Source organism: Schistocerca gregaria, chromosome X, assembly GCF_023897955.1.
Source record: "Schistocerca gregaria isolate iqSchGreg1 chromosome X, iqSchGreg1.2, whole genome shotgun sequence".
NCBI lineage: Eukaryota > Metazoa > Arthropoda > Insecta > Orthoptera > Acrididae > Schistocerca > Schistocerca gregaria.
In genome coordinates, this window is record NC_064931.1 from 786,381,843 (window position 1) to 786,403,514 (window position 21,672).

The window sequence follows — 21,672 nt, forward strand, 5'->3', positions numbered from 1 at the left end:
GGCTTTGATTATATCTCGTCCTGCCCTGAAATGAGGGACAGACTACCTGAGATCCTTACTACCTCCCCTACGGTGGTGTTCTGTTACCCACCCAACGAACGTACATGTCGTCTTAGTCCAGGGATGGGCAACCTTTGGTGACCTGTGGGCCTGATTGACATGCTCACCTAAGTTTGTGGGCCACCTCATCACATGACATGACAAATGTACTGCTAGTGCACAGTCAAAACTATAGTGACAGTGAAGTTAGTTTATGGAGCAATGCACTGATATGAATGGCACCCATTTCCCGACGCAGAAACAAATTATGCACTTTCGAAGGTATTTCCATTTTATGTTTAGTCCATCTTCAGATGTTCACCTTTATTTATGCATCAAGAACATCTTTTCTTATCTTAGGTTGTTTTACAATAGTAGTCTTACATATTTCTTTCCCAGAATTCTGTAATGCCGTTAGTAAAGAAACAATGTTCATGACCTGTAAATAAATATAAACATTTGAAGAATAGTTTTGATAACTGATCACTTGGGACCAGGCAAATTCGCGTTTTGTGATAAACATGAAATAGATACGAATTTTGCCTGAAAATGCGAAATTACTTAATAGACGCTGTTTCATAGTGAATTGATCCAGATGATCTATTTATCAGGGATAGTTTGAAATCGCTGTATTTTCTGCATACAGTATCGAAAATGTAAACATTTACTGGCATTGTACATCATCTGGCAAAGCCCAGTTTCGAAAGATAATGTGTGCAAGAACTTACTTGCAAAATACAGTGTATGAAAGCAACGATGTACCATTGTGCTCAATGATCTGGTGCCATTGCAGTATAGATGGTTGAATGGTCTGTTTAAGGTACATGTCGCACAATGCAACGTACTGCTCAGCCATGAGACCTAGCATTTTATAAGAAAGAAATGCCTTTGTTTGGTAGCTAAAGTTCAAAAGATGTTATAAAGCAGACAGTTTTAACATAGAAAATTAGGTGATGGATGTTTTGAACTGTAGTTGTATCTAATAGTGTTAGACGCCGAATCTGAACTAAGTTGTTAACAATAATCTTCTAACTTAAACAAGCAATTGGGTGTTAGCTGTCCCTGGATAATGCTTTGTGCTGTGCATTGCCCTTTTCATCTCTCTTTTTTTTAAATAAGTGTAGCTGCCAATCCTGGTCCATCACATATTTAGATTACGACCCTTACAACACCAGAAGAGTTCAGTGATCCCTGTGACAATGTGTTGATTCTGATGACAATGTGTTCTGATGTAGGCTGCTGCTCAGTGAAATAGGAGCAGGGTTGGGTTTGTTTCCCTGCACCGCTCCTTTCTCTGTGGTGGTTAAAATTGTAGTCTATTTAAGCTTGCGGCCATCTGCAGTGGTTGCCTATAGGGCCCTCCATCTGCTCTATAGGGATAGGAAAACCAAATCTGTAACATTTTTCAATGGCACCAAAATTCTTCCTCTAACGTTAAAATTGAGTTGCTGTAAGTTTGGTTCTACTTCTGTGCTAAGTGCCTTGTCGGTTCTACCTCTAGCATTATCAAGCATGGGTCGCAGGGCTATGAATGCCCACAAAAAGTCAAAATTAATAGTCTGCAAACTTTTTAATCTTCAGATTGGGTGGAAAAAGACAGTGTCCAGAAACACCTCATGTCAGAGACACATTCACTCAACTGGTGGAAAAATGCTGCTGCTTTTCAACAGAACAATCATTTTTGAAAGCTTAAATGCAGCCAAACGAAGAAAGTAAAGGCAATTTTGGAAAAAAAGTACTGAAATTTTTGTAAAAGCAAACATTCCAGTTAAAAACCAGCACTTCAACAGTCATTTTCAAAGAACTAATAATTTGTTCGTCTCCACTAGTGCAGTGTGACAATCTTTTAAATTTGTGCTTCTAGTCGTTTACAAACAAAGAAAATAGATGCTACATTTTCAAGTCCCCACTGATAACATAGGCACGGGTTATTTCTGTAAATCTTAAGAAAGAAGGTATCATTTTTATTAATTTTAAAAAGTTTAAAATTTCAAATTGTTTGAACGTAGCACATACCACCTGTATTACATAGAAGTGAAACTAAGAAAATGTGATCAACATAAGGATGGATTGTCAGATCGATAATGCTTGCCCTCATGCACTTAGTACCTATTTGTAATAGTGAGACTATTTTGGTTGGCATCAATCTTGTTTGTCAGTGTTTCCACTATTGACATATGAGAATACGCGCCCTGAGACTGTCATATTCACATATTGACAGTAATACTGAATATGTGAAGCACTGTTGACTTCCATGTGACATTTCTGTGTTCTGGGCGGAGTACAGTGGAAGCATTTTTGTTTTTCTTCCATGTGTTTCTTCTGTGGGCGACACTGAAACCAATCGCGGGCTGGATCTGGCCCGCAGAAGAGAGGTGGCCCACCTGTCTCCTAGTTCATCCCTGTACCCCTCCCACTCCCTGAAGCAGACTAATGTGCAAGACCTGCCCAATCTACTCACCCAACACCTCGTACTCCAGCCCTTTCACAGGCTTGTCCTACTTGATCAGATGCCATCACTTGTGAAAGCAGTCATGTCATATACCAACTCTGCTGTAGACACTGCTCAGCCTTTTATGTTTCTATGGCTACCAACTAGGAATGGCCACTGCCAAACTGTTGCCACGAACAAAGTTGTCAAACATGCTCAGTTTCAGTGGCTGCTTCACAACACGAGTCATCTGGATCCTTCTGTCCTCCACCAGCTTCTCAGAATATGCAGATGAGGGAGTTATCCTTACAATACAACCTCTGTTCCTGTGATTGTCCTGGCCTCAATCTTAAGTAACCCATTGCCCTTGTACCCTCCACCCAGTCTCCTCCCCCCCCCCCTTCCCCTCTTACACGAACACTAACACACTCCTAGCTGGCAATCCAGATGCCTCCCTCGGAGCTGTCAGGGCATTTTGTGTGTGTGTGTGTGTGTGTGTGTGTGTGTGTGTGTGTGTGTGTGTGTGTGTACACATTCTAACTTATGCTCAGTGTGAGTTCTCCTGTATTTTTCCTACCTTTATTTTGATGTCTAAAAACAATGAATTCATACTGTCCATACAGCACAGTACAATTACATTCTAAATTATGTAAAAGAACTTGTCAAAAATGTTCAAATAGTAACTTTAATCACACCTGCAATTCTTTATCTGTTTCTAATTAATTTCAACATCTTAATCTTATCCAAATAGTTTCATTCTTGATATCCCATAATTCATTCATCTACAAAAGTATTCACAAACTGAAACTGCAGGTGCTGGTCTTTTCCATGTATCATTGGAAGCAACTGTGGACAAGGTAGCTTCTGGAAGGAGGTCGTCCCTAATTGCCTTCTATGGGATTTTAACATCTACCCTCAGTAGGATGAACTTAACATTTGATGTATAACAATCCGAACTCATTCTGGAAGTTTCTCTCACTATTAGCCTATTGGCAGTGACTTGCAGCCATGGATGTGTCACCATAATTTTGTTCTTACAACCTGAAAGCAAAAGACAGGACCTAAGCATTCCAGGCTTGATTCTGAGATCAAAACATCTTGCTATTTTATTACAACCATTCCATAAGTGTTTAGAAAGTTACTCTGCCTGTATCATTCTGATCATAAGGCGGCTAGTTGAAAGGGCTGCCATGAATTCATTTTCATCATGCGGTGGTTTCTATGCAAGTAACTCGCTCATCTAATGTCCTTTGATATACAGATCATGCATATTGTGCTGTGCCCAAAAGTTTAATATTGTGGAAATATATGTATTTCATTAGCAGTTTGTTAATGATCTTGGATGCATTTTAGTAGTACAAATTGTACACATTGTTATAATGTTTGCTAATAACACTGAAATTTGTTTATATAGATGATCACGATGTTCTCCACTTCCTGACCACAAGCTTGCATCCTCCTGGGCAAGCACCTCCACCGCCCTCTCCAGCACGGGTCACTGACGAGGAGCAGAAGAAACTCAGTCAGGAATATGCAGATTATCAGAAGAAGTTGGAACAGCAGAAAGAAGAGTAAGTGTCTAAAAAAATGACTAGTAGTGTTTTAAGTCCATTACAGCATTTCGTGTTGTAGTTATAAGAGCAGTGTTTATTACTCTCATTATTTCACATGACTCTTGTTAAATTATAAAAACATTTGACAGTTGTGGAAATTGCCATACCTGAAGAAGCTGAAAGAATTGTACTAGCTCTCCCCATTCTTTTGAGTCTATACATTGTAAGTCCCAGAGCATTGCAGCCTTTCTTCTCTTCCTGTCCTGCAACACTATCCTATATTTATCACTTAAACGTCCAATGGATACTCTAGTCGATGTTGACTCAGCCTTGCCCCTCAGTCTCTGCTTTCGTAACTCTATTTTGCCTTTTGCTAATGACACACCCATTTTGGTTCATTTAACAAATGTCCTGTTATAAAGCTTGACCACCACATTAATTTTAAAATTTCTCTGTAAGTCACCCAGTACACAGTAGATGGTTGATGGGGGTTGGGGGTTATCAGGTTATCCCTGTGGTAGCCACCTGATTACAGGGAATATGCTGCTGGTGTATCTCCTCATCCTTCACAATGAATGCCCAGGGGTCTATTTTAAATGGAACATGGGACCAACTCTCGACAACTTCCATGCCAGGTGACCGTAGCTATAGAGGGATGACACCTAGTGGAAGACAGACCTTCCCTTCACACTTCACACCCCTCCCCAAGTGAGGTAGTGGTTGGCACCCTGACAGAATAGTTATAGTTAAGAGAATAAAGCTAAACCATGCTAGTGGTCATATTGCACCAGCAATTTCATCAGATAAATTTACCCTCATTAGCTATGAATCGAAATGAAAATCTACCAGACAAACAAGCAAAGACACGTGCTTAAACTCCCAAGACTGGTGGGCAGTCCTTCAGATCCCAAACCCTTATTTTTTGTAGAGAATTGATGTCAAATATGGTGAGGTCACTTCAATGTGGAAGGGATGCATGCTGATTAAAGCACCCTTCTCCTTTCCAGTCACGGGCATTGTTACGCTGCAACAAACTTCACGATATTACTTTATCTCCCCCCCCCCCCCCCCCCGCACACCCCCCTCCCCCCAAGAACAAAAATAATGAATGAACAAGGGTATAATATTCCTAGGGACCTTATATTTCAAACTAGTGAGAAATTATGTGCAGATTCGGAAAGTCAGTGTCCACTCTATCAGTTTTCTCTGATAAGGGCCCGAGGATAAGAATGTTGACAATGAAGAATTTATCATGGGTTTTGAGGGTGACTTTGTTACTGGAAAACGTTAAGATTATGGTCTAGCAGTGTGATTTAACGCCCATTGTACCCTCTACAATGAGGTGCTTAAAGTGTTTGAAATTGGGCCACATGTTCATTGAATAAACCAGTGTGGACAGAATGTCAGACAACCACAACATGAGGGTACCCTTTATGTAAAACCATCTCATTGCTCAGTTGCAGGGAGGATCACTCCCACCAATCACCAACCTGCCCTGTCACTGGAGGGGAACATAAAGTCAAAGAATTAAAGATCTTTGATTGTTTGACTATCTTAATTCATCCATTCATGTGAGGGAGAGGACTCTCCCCCTTTCCTTTACTGAGGTTCTCCTCAACCCATGTGATAAAGGGCAACCTACTCCCCCTGCCCATTCCAACCTTAACAGATGTTTGCTCCTTCCTTGTCCTGCTGCCTTAATTGCTGCAACCTCATACCCTAATGACAGGGACTTCAAATAGTGCAGATATTGGGCCACATGACAGGTTGGTCTACATCTGTTCATGACTCTTACCTCGATACTCCTACCGAAACCAAGTACTATAAGGAGGGCATGAAACCACAGATGATTGTGGGTCCAGCAGCCTCAATTGCCCTGAATCCTTCCTTCTGTAGTATCAAAATTGTAGAAGCAGATATCAACTGACAGGTGGTACTATCCCAAAATGATTCATTATTAAAAATTGGTATTTGACACACATGCAAACACAATCAAATGGAAATTTGATTGTTATTGTTGCCACCCTGTTGAATGGAAACAATCGCTCAGCCCATGATGGGGTGTGTAGACTGGTCTTTGAGCCATTTATAGTGACCAAATACCATGATGGGAGCTGTGGTGGTACAATATATAAAGGGCAGTCACATGAGAATGAGAAAGACAAAAAGTAACAGAACTTTTTATTATTTCAACAGTAATTACCATAACTGTGATGTTTATCGCACTTAGATACAAGAGACACTGTTTTCATCTGAAACAAATCAGTGGCCACAAATGTCTTTCCTCAGGGCTCCAAAATTATGGCAATTGCATTAAAAAAAAAAAAAATCAGTGCCTGGTCATATGTTGCCATGGTTGCTTAGAGTACCGTGCATAAGTTTCTCTGGTGAGCCCTTACACATGCTCCACCCAGTCCCGATCTCTTCCCATGAAAATTCCATAATTTGGAGCCCTGAGAAAAGACATTCATGGCTATGAAGTTGCTTCACATGAAGAGTTGCGTGCCTGGGTATAGTCACGGTCCCGTAGGCAGCCACTAACATTTTTCCATAAAGGCATTGACTGTCATGTCTCACAGTGGGAGAAACGTATTAACAATTATGACAGTTACATTTGAAATAAGTTTCCTTAAATGTGGTGGAAACTTTTGATAGATTGTAAATACTTTTGGATTAACCCTGTCACTGCTACAGATATTATCTTTGCATTCATTCTGAGGTGGCTTTTGTTATGGCTGTACTGATTGGCAAATGCCGGTGTCTGTGCTGATATACAGAATTCTGGCCAGTATGAAATGCTTATCATCCAGTTTTTCAAAAACTATTAGCTGAGAAAAATAATTTTTTGCCCATTCTACAGTCTGATGTCTTTACCTAATAAAGAACTGATATTCTTTCAGTTATCCATCATACTTCGTATGCTGCGTCAGACTGATAAAAAATTTACTCACAGTCGCGTTAGAGCTGCCCAGTAAACTGTAATTTGCTTTAATGTCAGCCCACAAAAGAAACTGGTGGTAGCTGGGAGATTACATTTATCTCACAGCACACCACCTCTCCCTATCACAGGAGACAGTTGTGAAGGGTGAATTCTTTCTCAACCTGAGAAATTGGTGGTAGCGTAGCTTTATCGGCTGCTACGACATCCTGAATCGTACTGATCTAGTATTTGCACTACATGCTTAAATTATGGATCTGACTGTTTCTAAATATGTTCTCTAAGTCTGACACGAGTTAAATTGTACTCAATTGCATCACACAGCAGAACATCTGAAAATAAAGCACATATGCACGTTTAAATTTGCATTTCCTCTACGTACCCTGCAAATCTGTTATCCAATTGCAATACATTAGCTCTGACCTTTCCTTGCAACGAAGGAATTGGTACCTAGCTGCCACCACATTATCTTTCTGGTCATAATACTTAGTAAATCTGCAACCTGATCTTTGGAATGTTCACTCAGAGTGGTGTCAGGAAATAATTTCTGAATGAGGTGAAACTGTGCACTTTCTACTGTTGACAAAAAGGAATGTAGTTTCACAGTACTTGGTACGTTGTGAGCAATTATGTGTGCTTCATACTGTTACAACCACTCGAGTCAGTCCCCATCTTTTTTTTATAACTGGCGAAAGGCGGTACGACACTTGGAGCTACAGTTGTTGTAGTTCGCACAGCATTAGTATCAGTTCACCAATAGCTGCTGTTCAGTATTGAGCAGAGATGCAATTTGTTGTGTCTGGAACTGAAACATTTGTGTTAGCTACGTTGCATCTATCGGCTCCAGCTGAGGCACCTGAGCATGGGGTGAGAGAGGTGGGTTGTTCATTTTGGAAGAGACAAATGCGATAAACGGACAAGGCAAGCAATAAAAATAAGCACACAAGCAAAGAAAATTTCTGCAATTCCCACCTGAAAACACTAAATAGAAAAGACACATTAAAATATGTAGACATGTCCCTGCTAAGAAAAGTCAAGGTAGAACTAAGGCGCCAGCAAAACACACAAGCCCACGACAAACCGAAAATGCTGTGGTGGCTCTGAAGCATTAACATATTGTTGCTATGGGAACAGTCCAACTTCGTGGCACCAAACGTTAAATACTGCCTAGTCGTTGAATATGGGGTGTCTAGGGAACCTACTTTCTTGGATCACCAGACAACAATTTAAGCAAATCGTATTAATGAGTTTTATTACAAAATGAGTAATTACAATACTTTAACTTCGTGTTAGATAGATGTGTCACAAGCAAAGAGCGACATGCAAAATAGACAAGCTTCTTCAGTATATAAAATTCCTAAGTCACTGCTATACAAGTGTCTAATCTTGATGCTGCTGTTCAACTGGCCACGAGCAGTCAGGCGCGGCCCTTACGTCCTCTCCACTTAGGGGTCACTGCCGTCACGTTGTTGTCCTGGAGAAGAGTCGGTTAGTGTGCTGTTGGCAGACCTCTTCTCACAGCCATCTCTTCTCTCTTGTTCCTGACTGGTGTGTCTGCACTTCACTTTACGCTGCAAGAAAATGACTTACTGGCTGTAGATTGCTTTGATTAGTCTTGGGGGATGTGTCTATCGCAGTCAACCATGTCACTGGAACTGCTATTCCCGTTCCACAGGACCATTCTGCTGTCAGCCAGTGTTATGGTGGACCAAAGACATTGCAACAGCTATTCAGAATTGTTGAAGGGCCCTGCAACATCTTCACAGATTACACTTGTAAGCTTCAATTGGTTTCATGCTGAGGCTTGCTGTCTAATTAAACACAACATGAAGGAATGCTGGATGCACTGCATCCCTTCCTTCGAAACACATGCCTCTTTATTCCAGGTTTGGAACACCAAACATCTCCTGTGTCTCCATCATAGTAGTATTTCTCCTCTTACTTGGCATGTTTTGAATGCACAAATGACTAGTTGAAGACATCTATCCTCTACCCCAGTCATGCTGAATTATGCAATGAAACTTTGTGACTGGGAAATGTTTTAGGCTCCTGACTTATCACATGGTATGGCCCCAGGCCCTGATTGAATTCATAATCATGTGACCCAACATCTTAATGTTACTCGGACTCCATCGCCTCAGTCTTTAGCTGTATTTGACTAGAAGTTAGATGAGGATAGTATCGTTATCCTAATCCTTAAACCAGGCAAAAATCCAATTCCCATATGTTTGCTGACAGATTAATCTCGCTAACATGCTCAGCAAACTTCTTGAAAGCATAGTAGCCCAACGATTGTGCTGGGACCTTGAATTGCATAGCCTTGTATGCCCCCATCAGCATGCCTTACAAGAGGGATAGAGGGATGATCCTCAACTGACCACCTGATTAGGTTGAAAACCGAAGTCTGACATGCCTCTTTTAAAATGCCAACAACTCACTGCAATCGTTCTTGACCTACATATGGCATACACCACCACTTGACGCCATCACATTTAACCTGCCTTTCATGACTAGGACTTCAGAGGCAACCTATCGATTTTTCTTCATTGCTTTTTATCTCACCAGTCATTTCGGATTAGAGCTGGTAAATCACATAGCTTTCCATGACTCCAAGAGAATGGCATTCTACAGAGGTCCATACTGAGTGTTACTCTTCCTCATTGCTGTCAATTATGTAGTTACCTCTTGCCGGACCACTGGCCACCCCTGCACTGTGTGTCAGCAACTTTTACATTCGGTATAGCTCCTAATCTGTAGCATTGACTGAATGGCAGCTCCTAGATGCCATCCAAACGGTCTCTGCTTGGGCCCTTTCTCAGGGTTTCCAATTCTTTCCCAAGAAAATGCGAGTCTTGCATTTCTATCGTTGTACCATGGCCCATCCTTACCCAAAACTGTAATTGGGTGCCCAGCACTTAGACGTTGTTGCAGAGTCCCAATTGTTGGGACTTCTCTTGGATAAAATAGTGACAGGGCTCCTCCATATTCGTCAGCTAAAGACTAGTTGCATGCAAAAGCTTAAAGCTTCCTTGCCTACACGTGTAGTGAATCTCGCTACTCTCCTCCATATTTACTGTGCATTGGTCTCGCCTCAGTCGGACTTTGGGCACCATGTTTATGGCTCAGTGGCACTTTAAGCTTTGAAATTGAGGGACCCTGTCCATCATAATGGTGTCTTCTAGACTAGCCCCATAGACAGGCTCCTTGCTGAAGCGGGAATCATCCTTCAGTTCCGGTGGTACCAACTTTTGCTCACCTATGCAGTCATCAGTCAGCAATATCCAAGTCATCCAATTTAGGAAATTCTTTTTGCATGCAAAGGGCATCGGCCCCCTGACACCCACTCTCAAGCAGGATTACCAGTAGGAATGACTTCAAAGCCCCTGCCAGGGAATCTGCCTAACCACATTTTAAATGTGCTGCTGGTAATTCCTGTAGAACATCCCGCCTCCGCTCCCCTTTGGTTAGTACCTGAACCATGATTTAGGACTGATTTAGTTCAAGAACATAATGTTACTGTCGCGTCGTGCATGACCTTCCAGTGTTTGCTCCTCTCAGTTCTTCAGAAGTTACCAACATGTTTTCATAATTTACACTGACTGCTTTAGAACTGTGGATGGAGCGAGATATACTTTCAAATCTCTCACTTTTCAGAACACCATTTGTTGATGGAATGTGTTGTGTGGCACTAATAGTAATTAAGAGCCCTACATTTTTATTAAGCACACTTCCTTAGACACGTTTTTACTTCGAAGTGACTTAATGAACAGTCTCATTGTAACCATGTGGTATTTGCTATTCATGACTTTCTCTCTGACTTTAGTCACACTGCCTGTTCAGTTGTCTTTCCTTGGGTTCCAAATCTTAGAGTACTACAGGGAGGGAACTGGCCAACCATTTGAATGGAGAAACAGTTACTCACCCTACATTTGCTTTCAGGGTGTATACGACCCGGGACAACCGGGAGATCCGGGAAAAATCCGTGAATTTTTTCATCCGGGAGAAAACCGGGAAAAACCTTGGATTATTTTAGAATTCCGGGAAGTTTTCATTGTTTTTGTTCTCAATTAAATTTTTATTATTTTGACTGGCAAGGACTGATACTCTAACAAAGGATATTACTGTATACCGCTATTTCAGAAAAATACTGCAACAATAAAATGTGAATGAGAGAAAAAACTAAAATGAAACTTAAATTGCAAAGGAAATGCTCCATATACAGCAACAAAACACAGTGCTCATACAAGCGACTACCAACAGCAATATGTGTCAAAGGTTTTAGGAAGACTATGCAATGTTCCGTAACAACAGATTGCCTTTGAGTGTGACGTCACAACTGTTTGCATTAGATTCGTTTTAGTAGTTAAGAGTGGGATCATGCACATGTGCAGTTGAGTAGTACCTTCTCCCGCTTCTGGCTACAGAAATGTCTGTTGGCTGTGTAAGCAGTCACAGCAAACTGCTAGATGCTACCGGGAAAAATTTTACTGGAGCGCCCAAGCTGACATATTATTGCATGCGCAGCAGGCCCAGTTCTAGGAGGCGGGGGGGTCAAATTCATGCTACTGAGGGGGGGGAAAAAAACATTGTTTCACAAAGCGACTAGCATCCAGCGCATGTTAGTCTATCGATTATTCATATGACTTTGAAATGCCCCCCCTGTCGGTTTTTGAACACATTCTAAGTTGATTTATGAATGAATTGTAAGTTGATACGTGAATGCGTGCATAATGTACATGATGTCTCCGTCGGGGGAATCCTTGTCGCATGTAGAAACAAACTTTCGTATAGACAAAAGGGGCTATACGAGCTGAGCGGAGTAAGGCCGAACCGATGAATGCCAACTGCTGTCTGATTGGGTTTGCGAATGATGAGCGTTGTTATAATTACTAGCTAACTCCATAGATTCAGACTACAGGAGTGGAAATAAACAAATAACAGGTAAGAAAGATTACGTATTGCCTTCACGGTGTGTCTAAGAAAATGAAATTTTGACAGAAATTTTTTGGCCAGATCGCTATTCTAGTAAGGGCCAGTTGTACAGTCCCCGGGTAGCAGCCGCTTTAAATTTTATTCTGGAAGAAGCACGGAAAACGCTTTGCACGAATATGTAGCAATGCCTAACCGGAGAATAATCGTGGGATAACTAAACCGGTGATTCTGGCAGAGTTAGTAGAGTTAACAAGCGAATAAGCCTTAACATTGGCAGGAATAGTTACAGAATTAGTGATAACAAGACTGTCTGTTAGAACGAGGAAGAAGAAGAGATGGGGACGTCACATAAATTATGGAACAATAGGACGATTCCAAATTTGTAGAAAAATTTCGTACTACTACTACTTTTCGATCTCGTACTTGAGAAACTGGAGCGTATGAATGAAATGTGAAACTATTTCCTAACGTAAGGCTTTCAGCTTGTAGTAGGCCTAATAGGCATTTGATACTTGTACTTTGTGAATTATATTCTGTTGTTACAAAAAAGATTGTCGGCCTGCTTAACTGGGAATATGGACATACAAATGTGAACTTCAAATGTGCACATTTTAGTATGAGTCTCGAAATTGATACTCTTGGAGTATCCTCTTATGTCTTCTTTCTTGTATGACGTAATGTACAATCTTTTAATGTTTTACAGTCGGCCGCAGTGGCCGAGCTGTTCTAGGCGCTTCAGTCTGGAAACGTGCGACTGCTACGGTCGCAGGTTCGATTCCTACCTCGGGAATGGATGTGTGTGATGTCATTAGGTTAGTTAGGTTTAAGTAGTTCTAAGTTCTAGGGGACTGATGACCACAGATGTTAAGTCCCATAGTGCTCAGAGCCATTTGAACCATTTAATGTTTTACACGTGCGCACCCTACGACATCGTAGCTGCGCAAGCGCGGTGACGCCTGTCATCTGGCGCTCTCTGGCAGCTGCAGAAACGAACCTATTTCTAACAGGTCACGGGAAAATATTCGGAATGGTGGTTTGAAAAGTGTTACCATCAATGTGCCATTCTGGCAGTTACAACAGAGCTATGTGTGATAATTTACGATGAATTTCTTAAATCAAAGAGCGTTTGACTGTCATTTAAAAATCAACTCCTTGATGACAAGTCATTTAGATGAATTTCGAGCCCAGAAGATCAGACAGTTAAGTCATTATTAAAAATTTTAAGATCACATTTGTGTGATATATCTTAAATTGTAATACGCGCATAAAAGACCAACAGTGTATGTGAAAGCTTAGCTTCTCTTGCAGCGTATTAATCTTACAGACCAATATTATATGTGGAAGCTTTGCGTTTCGTGTAGAAATACAATGTATATTAATTTAAACCTTTAACTTTTTTCTGATTGTGTGTTCGCGTTACTTAAGTGACGTTGCTATTGGCTGACATCATCATGTGTCCTAAGCTCTGAATACCCGCTGTCATCAGCTGGTGAGATCATGTGACACGAGATATGTCTGGCCTACAAAAGTGCATTGCAATCTCTATTTCATTGCTTCAGAAAGTAACATGCGGTGTTTGGTGGAATTTGAATTTATACTTTTGTAACACGAAAATATGCAGCGTGCATGTTGCTGCACATCAAAGATCTTTCCAAAACGAGTTTGTTTCCCTGTGTTTAGTTTTATAAAGCACCGGGAAATTCTACTCCTGCGTATAAAACCATAATCATTCAAAGGACTTGCACAGTTTTGAGAGAAAATATACTGTCAGTTAACAGGGAAAAGTATGTTTTCACCCGGGAGAACGTGTATTTTTAACCGGGAAATCCAGGAATTTATTTTCCTTGTCCATGTATACACCCTGGCTTTGACAATGCCAGGTGCGCATTCCTCTTGTATCACCTCCACATTGTCATATCAGATTAAACTAGTTTTATATTGTGTAATGAACCACCCAATGGCTGTGGTTGTGGAGCCTTACAGGCTGTAGCTCGCACCATCACAAAAAAGATCCCTGTGGTTACTGGTGTCAGAGGGGCACCTTTTTTAACTTGGAATCAGGAGTCGGGCACCCTGTTTTGAAAGAAGTCAAGATAACAGAAGAGCTCCACATAATGCTTGAGAATGCACATAAAAGTAAGATTACTGTAGTTCATCAAAATGTTTAGGAATTGAGAGAAAAGTAACATTTGCTTATTTCATCAAAATATTAGAGGATTGAGTAATAAAGTAGAATAGCTTTTTGTCTTTTTGGAAAATTTGAGAGAGCTCTGTAAAAGGTACATATGGTGTGACTGCCTGAGCACCACATAACTGCAGAGTTAGGTAAGCTACATAAGAAATATTACACTCCAGCAGCTTACTCATGTAGAAAATATATGGGAAAAAGGAGGAATTATTTATATTTAGACAGAATAAAAGTTACAAAACATTGAGACAAGTAGATTTTGTTTTGATGAGCACATAGAAGTGTGTGCTTGTGAATTAATACTGAAAAATAATTCACTTTAAATTGTTGTAGATCCTCACTGGGAAATTGTGAGCTGTTTGAGGAATCTGGAATCCTTACTGTGCTACCTGTCAGACAGCAGCAAACAGTTGTCTGTGTTGACTTCAGTGTAGATTTTCTAAAGGATTGTGATAGGAAAAATGCTGTGGAAACCTTATCTGGATCCTGCAATTTGATCTCGGTAATTACTTTCCAACATAGGTGAACAGACAGTGGATATCTAATTGGTAATGTTCTCAGTGATGAAGCTTAAAGCAAGAAAATGACTGTTTGCTCATTAACAAATGCTGTTTCTGATTCTGATGTGCAGTTAGCTAGGATAAAAGCATAGTGCCTTACAATGTGGATACTCATCAGTGGAAACCAGTTAGAATAATTGACACCAGAACAGATGTGTTCAGAATAATTAAAAGATCATCTGGGACAAAATTTATAATGAATGAAATGCTAACATAAAATTTCACCCTTTGGTGGGCGCACCTTTCATACTTCCATAAGTGATCGCGTTGCGCCTTTTACATCGCAAATAGTATTAGATTTTTAACCCAGGAAAAATAATATTTTATATAATTGCCAGTTGTATATATCACTTAATTGAACTGATTCACATGAAAAGAAAGTAACAAGGAACACATTATGAAATGCAGCATTCATAAACTCCCACTCCTGTTTATGATTGTGAATAAATTAGTCAACTTCCATCTGCAGCTCACTTTCACATTGCACACATTTTGTATCTGACACTTTGTCTATTGCATTTCATACATAGTGTTTTGATTCTGTTGTTTTTATGCCTCCCACATATGCAACAAATTCCAGGTTTTGTTGGCTTCTTGGTCTTCAATCTTCGTGCCTAAACTTGATCAGGAAAGTGTGAATATAGTTGGCAAGTGTCTCAAGTAATGCTCGTTGATTCAAATGTTCTTCCATTAAGTCCAGAGCATGATGTTTAAAAAAAGTTGGTCTTCTCTCTTTATTACCAGGATTGTTGAATTTGAAAATGTGTGCATTTATCTCAGCAATGTCTAGTTGTTTGTAGAAAGGTGCAAGTAGCCATCGCCGCGTTATTCTGGAAGTACTGTAGGATGAGCACATCTGATCTACAGTGTCTACTCCACCTTTGGTAGCATTGTAGTCCAAATTCACTCTCAATTTCTTAGACTCTTGACGTATTTAATTTGTGCTGTACATTGTCGATAGTCACAGCTTTGTTCTTTTTAGGAACAGTTGAGACCATACAAAAATCAGTCTTGAAAACTGAAGAGACATGACTGGACTTCTCGAGTGTTATTTGCTTGGAATATATGAGGTATTTCCTTCTTTTTTTCCATGGTTTCCAAGAAAGTCAAACCTTTCCTGAGATTTTCAGCCAGAAGGTAGCTACTGTAGTAATTATCAGTTGTAAGATTTCTGTTTGTTTTCTCAATTGGCGTCACTAATGTTTGCACAATGTCATCAGGCTTGTTAAACTTCAGGTAGGGTCCTGGCATCTGCTTACCACAGTAAATTTCAAAGTTCAGGGTGTAAAATCACACAAGGCATAAATCTTGAGCCCATATTTTGCAGGCTTATTAGGGATATACTGTACATATCTCCAGCATCCTCTGTAAGGATGCAACATCTTGTCAATAGTGACAAACTCGCTGGCATTGTAGTGAGCAAGGCAGTTCTTCACAAACTCATGATGGAAGTCCCGAATAGGTGTTAGTCACTTTTTTCTTTCATTCCGGGTACCCAGGTCGTCAAACCTAAGAGTTTGAAGCAGAAAGCAAAAGTGCAGCTTGTAAAATAATTTTTCCTGTACCATCTGCATCCTACAGTTCACAGCAATTTGTGTGTCCTTTCTTTATACCTACTAGATATAATGCACCTAAAAGAGCCTTTATCTCTGGTTTTGTGATGTCTCTGCAGTCTCATTCTCTTGAATATTGAACTTAAGCTCTTTTACTATTCTGGATGTATTGGTTTGTATTTCCCACAATGTTGTCAATCATCCCATCAGTAATAAATAGGTAAAATGCATCAATTTCTTTTTCTGTAATTTCAGCACTTGCTTTTGGACCTGGCCTCCTCTCTCGGCCTTGGTTTTAGAAGAAGGAAGCAGTTCACTTATCCAGATAGTTTCTTTGTCTTTTCCTACATAAAACCGATAATCACCTGTTTGTTTTCTCCCATCTTCAACCAGATAGTCATCTGTTTCCTCTGTTGATTGTACATTCACAGCTGTGGTTTCCTTCAATAACTTCCTCTTCCCACTCAGATTTACATGAATTTGACAATCTTGTAATTAGTTTTCTGACAATTCTCGCAATACTTTTTCATAGTCTTCAGGCCGTACAATTAGACGATGCCTGTCAGATGCCTTCTTTTTCTCCATTTCCACACTTTTGAGACCTAATGAGACACATGTTTTTATAAAAGTAATATATTCTTGAAAGCCAATATCAAAGATTGTAAAAAGTAATGAAAATTGCATATTGGAACTTCGAGTCGATTCGAATGTACATTATAAACTAATATAAAAGAAAGGTTGCCTTGAGGCGAAAGAAAACACGTGTAGAAATGTAGTAAGTGGTGACATCTGTTGAGAATAACAAATAAGTATCCAGATGTGGACACAACTGTAACGCTATATGTGATACTAACAGAAAACTAAATCTCAGGCTAACTGCCACAGTCGCTCCCACCGAAGGATTAATCTATTCTCTGATACACACATCATTATTTGGAAATAGCTTTCTGCATAAGTTAATCAAAAGGACATTAATTAGCCATGTAAAAAAGATGGACCACTAGAGGGATTAAACTATCTTTGTGAAAGGAAAAGGGGAATGTATCTTTTGGCAAGAACAAGTAGAGATACTGCAGTAGTTGCACACTATAAAAACTACTAAAGATTATTAAAAATCAAGGAAGATGCACGTCAGAAATCAGTAATTCTGACAACATACTTCAGGCTATATGGAATGGAGTGAAATGACAGGACAACCAGCCACAGAACAGCAGGGCAACATGACAATTGGATTAAATGGAAGGGCTATAAATGTAGTAGAAAACAAAGGGACAAACACTCAAAGACAAAAATCAGAACAGTATGTTGACGATGTAACTCCCATAAAATTCAATCTCATGAATGTATCGTCAACTTCTCCTTCTGAAATTTAGAACGTTATACAGTCTCTCAAAAATAAGTTCATTTGGTTTTGATGGGTGTTTTCAAGAAAATACTAAAGATCTGTTACCTTATAAGACCAGTCATATCTGAAATATGTAATACATCACTAACTCAAGGCATTTTTCTAGAGACTGAAATATGCCACTGATAAAGCCCTCTATAAGAAAGGTGATAGGAGATATGTCAATAACTGCAGACCTGTTTCACTACTGACACCATTTCCCAAAATTTTTAAGATAGAGATGTATTGTAGATTAGTATTTCACCTTAGCAACAATAATACCATCATTGAATCATAGTTGGGGTTTCAGAAAAGGTGCTATATTAAGAATGCCATTTACATGTTCACTCACCAAATTTTAGAAGCATTAAATAATAAAACAGTGCTAGTTGGCATTTTCTGTGACTCATCTGAGGCATTTGATTGTGTCACAGAATTTTTCTAAGGAAATTGAAGTTCTATGGGATTGGTGGTATAGCCAACCATTGGATAATGTCATATCTGACCAAAAGAATGCAAAAGTTGTACTTACTAATTCACACAATATAGTCTGGTGACGTAAGGATGACTGGGGAGAAATCACATACGAGGTTCCCCGAGGCACAATCTTAGGTCCACTATAGTTCCTCATATGTGTAAACGATCTTCTAATATACAAGAAGCAGATTTATTTCTTTTTGCAGAGGACACAAGTACTGTAATCAGACCATATGTACAAGAAACAAAAGAAATGGTAAACAATGTTTGTAAAAGTATCATTGAATGGTCTCACCCTCAATTTTAAAGGAGCAACATACCCAGGTCTGCCCACCTAGGGGTACTGCACCATTAAGTCCAGCACAGGGTGAGGAAATAACAAATAATATAGAAACTTCAAAATTCTTAGGTGTACATATTAACGAAAATTTAAACTGGAAAAAACACATTTTATAATTCTGAAAACAACTTAGCTCAGCAATTTTTGTATGTAAGAATGTTACAAATCTTGATCAGAGACAAATCAGCAACTTGACATAGGTTGCTTATTTTTATTCATTAATGTCATAGGGATTAATGTTTTGGGGTTCCTCAGCTTTAAAAAGTCTTCATTGCTCACAAAATACTGTAAGAATAATATGTAGTGCCCACACAAGATTATCTTGTGCTATCTGTTTGAGGAGCTGGGCATTGTGACTACTGCTTCAGAGTTACTTACTCAATCATTAAGTTTGTTGTAAATAATCCACTGCAGTTCAAAAGGAACACCAATTTATATAATTACGAGGGGTCACTCCAGAAATGCACACTATTTTTGTAAAAATACAGTTTTTGTTCTGCATGTGTGAAAGTTTTACAGTGTGTAGATACATCCTTCCCGCTTGTTTTCAAACTTGGTTCAACTTGTTCCCATTAGTGGCTCCATCACAGCATGTCTTCAAGATGGCTGCTACATTTGATGTTCATCAGAAGCAACATGTTGTCACAGAATTCCTGTGCTGTGAAAACGAGACAGTGGTAAATATCCACAAGAGGTTGAAAAAGGTGTATGGAGATGCTGCTGCCGATCGCAGTACAGTTAGTCAGTGGGCAAGCATGTTACGTGATGAAAGCGGGCACGGCAATATTGAGGATTGCCCTCGCGGGGGCAGGCCTCGTACTGCATACACTCCAGACAATGTGCAGAGAGTTAACGAATTGGTGACTGCTGACAGACGAATCACAGTGAATGAATTGTCATGATACGTTTTGATAGGGGAAGGAAATGTTTGTAGAATACTGGAAGTGTTGGTGTTTAAAAAAAGGTTTGTGCCAGGTGGGTTCCCAGAATGTTGACAGTGGCTAACAAAGAAACAAGAAAAATGGTAGGCAGCGAACTTTTGGAATGGTATGAGAATGGTGGAAATGAGTATCTTGGAAGAATTGTGACAGATGAAGAAACATGGCTCCATTTTTCACCAGAGACAAAGAGGCAATCAGTGTAGTGGCATCATGCAAATTCACCCAAGAAAAGAAATTCAGAACCACACCTTCTGCTGTAAAAGGTATGTCTATAGTGTTTTTCAGTTCTGAAGGACTCTTGCATGTGGACATGATGCCAAGTGGAACCACCATAAATTCTGATGCCTATGTGACGACACAGAAGAAACTTCAAGCTCGACTAAGTTGTTTGACCACATCTGCAAAAGCAGGATGTTTTGCTGTTGCATGACAATGTACGGCCACATGTCAGTCAAACCATGGAAGTGATGACAAAACTCAGATGGACAACACTGAAACACCCACCTTACAGTCATGACCTGGCTCCAAGTGGCTATCATCTCTTTGGGAAACTGAAAGACTCTCTTTGTGGAACAAGGTTTGAAGATGATGACTCCCTTGTGTACACTGCCAAACAGTGGCTCCAACAGGTTGGTCCAGAATTTTACCGTGTGGGTATACAGGTGCTGGTTCCAAGATGGTGTAAAGCAGTTGAGAGGGATGGAAATTATGTGGAGAAATGAAAATATTGTTCCTAAAGGATGCATCTACAAACTGTAGAACTTTCAAACATGTAGAATAAAAGATGAATTAAAAAAAGTGTGCATTTCGTTTGGAGTGACCTTTGTAAATACCAGAAGGAAAAATGAGATTCATTACTCAACATTAAGGTTGTCTGTAGCACAAAAAGGGGAGTACAGTGCTGCAACAAAAATTTTTCATCAATTACTCAGTGACATGTCTGACACAGTAAAGTAATGACAACTCCCTCTAAGTCTGCCGAAGAATTTCTGTCATTCTGTTCTGCTGGATAGGAATTACTGACTCACATGTGTATATTTGAATTTCATTAAAAACACCTTTAGAAATATTGTGCATGGAACCATGCATAGAAATTAATTTGCACTGTTAATTTAAGATGACTCTTTGCACATAATTATTATTTATCATGCAAACTAATCCACAGAACATGAAAAAATGAACAGCAGTCAACAGCTGGCTGTGGTGGTCTTGCGGTTCTAGGCGCTGCAGTCCGGAACCGCGGGGCTGCTACGGTCGCAGGTTCGCATCCTGCCTCGGGCATGGATGTTTGTGATGTCCTTAGGTTAGTTAGGTTTAAGTAGTTCTAAGTTCTAGGGGACTGATGACCTAAGATGTTAAGTCCCATAGTGCTCAGAGCCATTTGAACTATTTAGCAGTCAACAATGTTGGATTACTGCTACTGAATGGCAAAAGTCAACTAACATCACTCTGTGTGAAGTGTATAAGCTACTCTACATTTTCATCCTTTTTCCTTAACGTACTTCATAGACAAACAGTTCTCATAAAGGAAATGTACTAGTAATAACACTTCCTCGTTATTACCCATAAGATGATTTAAGAATTAAGGACACAAGCATTTGTTGGTTCCAGATTAATCATGAAATAATTTTTTCAATAAATCTTTTTTTACTCTGTATACTTTAAAATTAATGTTTTCCAGGTATCGCCGTGAGCACCCTGATGCAGTCAAGGACCGTGATCAATTCTCTGATGAGTGGTTTGAATCTGATAGCCAACGGGAATTGAGACAGATATTTGCAGGACAGAGCAAAATGTCTGAAATGATTCATGAGCTGAGTCGAAAACTGGATGAGGTGGTTGGCAGACAGGAAAGAGTTATGAGCCTTCTCTCTGGTATATCAACTGGCAAGTAACACTGATACCATTCCCTGTAATACTAGATATTAACACTACAATTGATACTTACATTTTCATTTGTGAGCAAATTAGGATGAACATTCCACTTATCTGGAACATTCTAACTTAATGTTGATGCTGATGATTATGTTGTAAAATTGGAGAATACATTGTAACTTAAGCACACTCCAGTGTCGTAGTTATATAAAATTTTTAAATGTTTGTTCATAGGAGGACAGGTGGCAGGGGGACAGCCACTACAAATAACTGACACTATCCGCCGCCATGAGGTGGATGCTGTCCTGTCCAATCAGAATACTATCATCAATGCTGCTCGGGAAATAAGGTAGGTGTGAAATGTGGATCTGTAGAAAAAGAAAGGATATGAGCATAATATGGTATTTTTTGACCTAGGATATAGGCAGCATAGGAAAGTTTTATAAAATATTTGATGTAAG

At 39.7% G+C, this 21,672-nt stretch overlaps 1 protein-coding gene across 1 annotated transcript in view; it reads left to right on the forward strand.

Moving 5' to 3' along the window:
- The window catches only part of LOC126297465 (protein ERGIC-53), an 89,378-nt gene that overhangs the window by 24,100 nt on the left and 43,606 nt on the right, over positions 1–21,672 (forward strand). Inside the window, exons 7-9 of the mRNA XM_049988341.1 lie at positions 3,885–4,041; positions 21,018–21,223; positions 21,446–21,560. Coding sequence (XP_049844298.1) covers positions 3,885–4,041; positions 21,018–21,223; positions 21,446–21,560 — 478 coding nt within the window. The remainder of the gene's footprint in view (positions 1–3,884; positions 4,042–21,017; positions 21,224–21,445; positions 21,561–21,672) is intronic.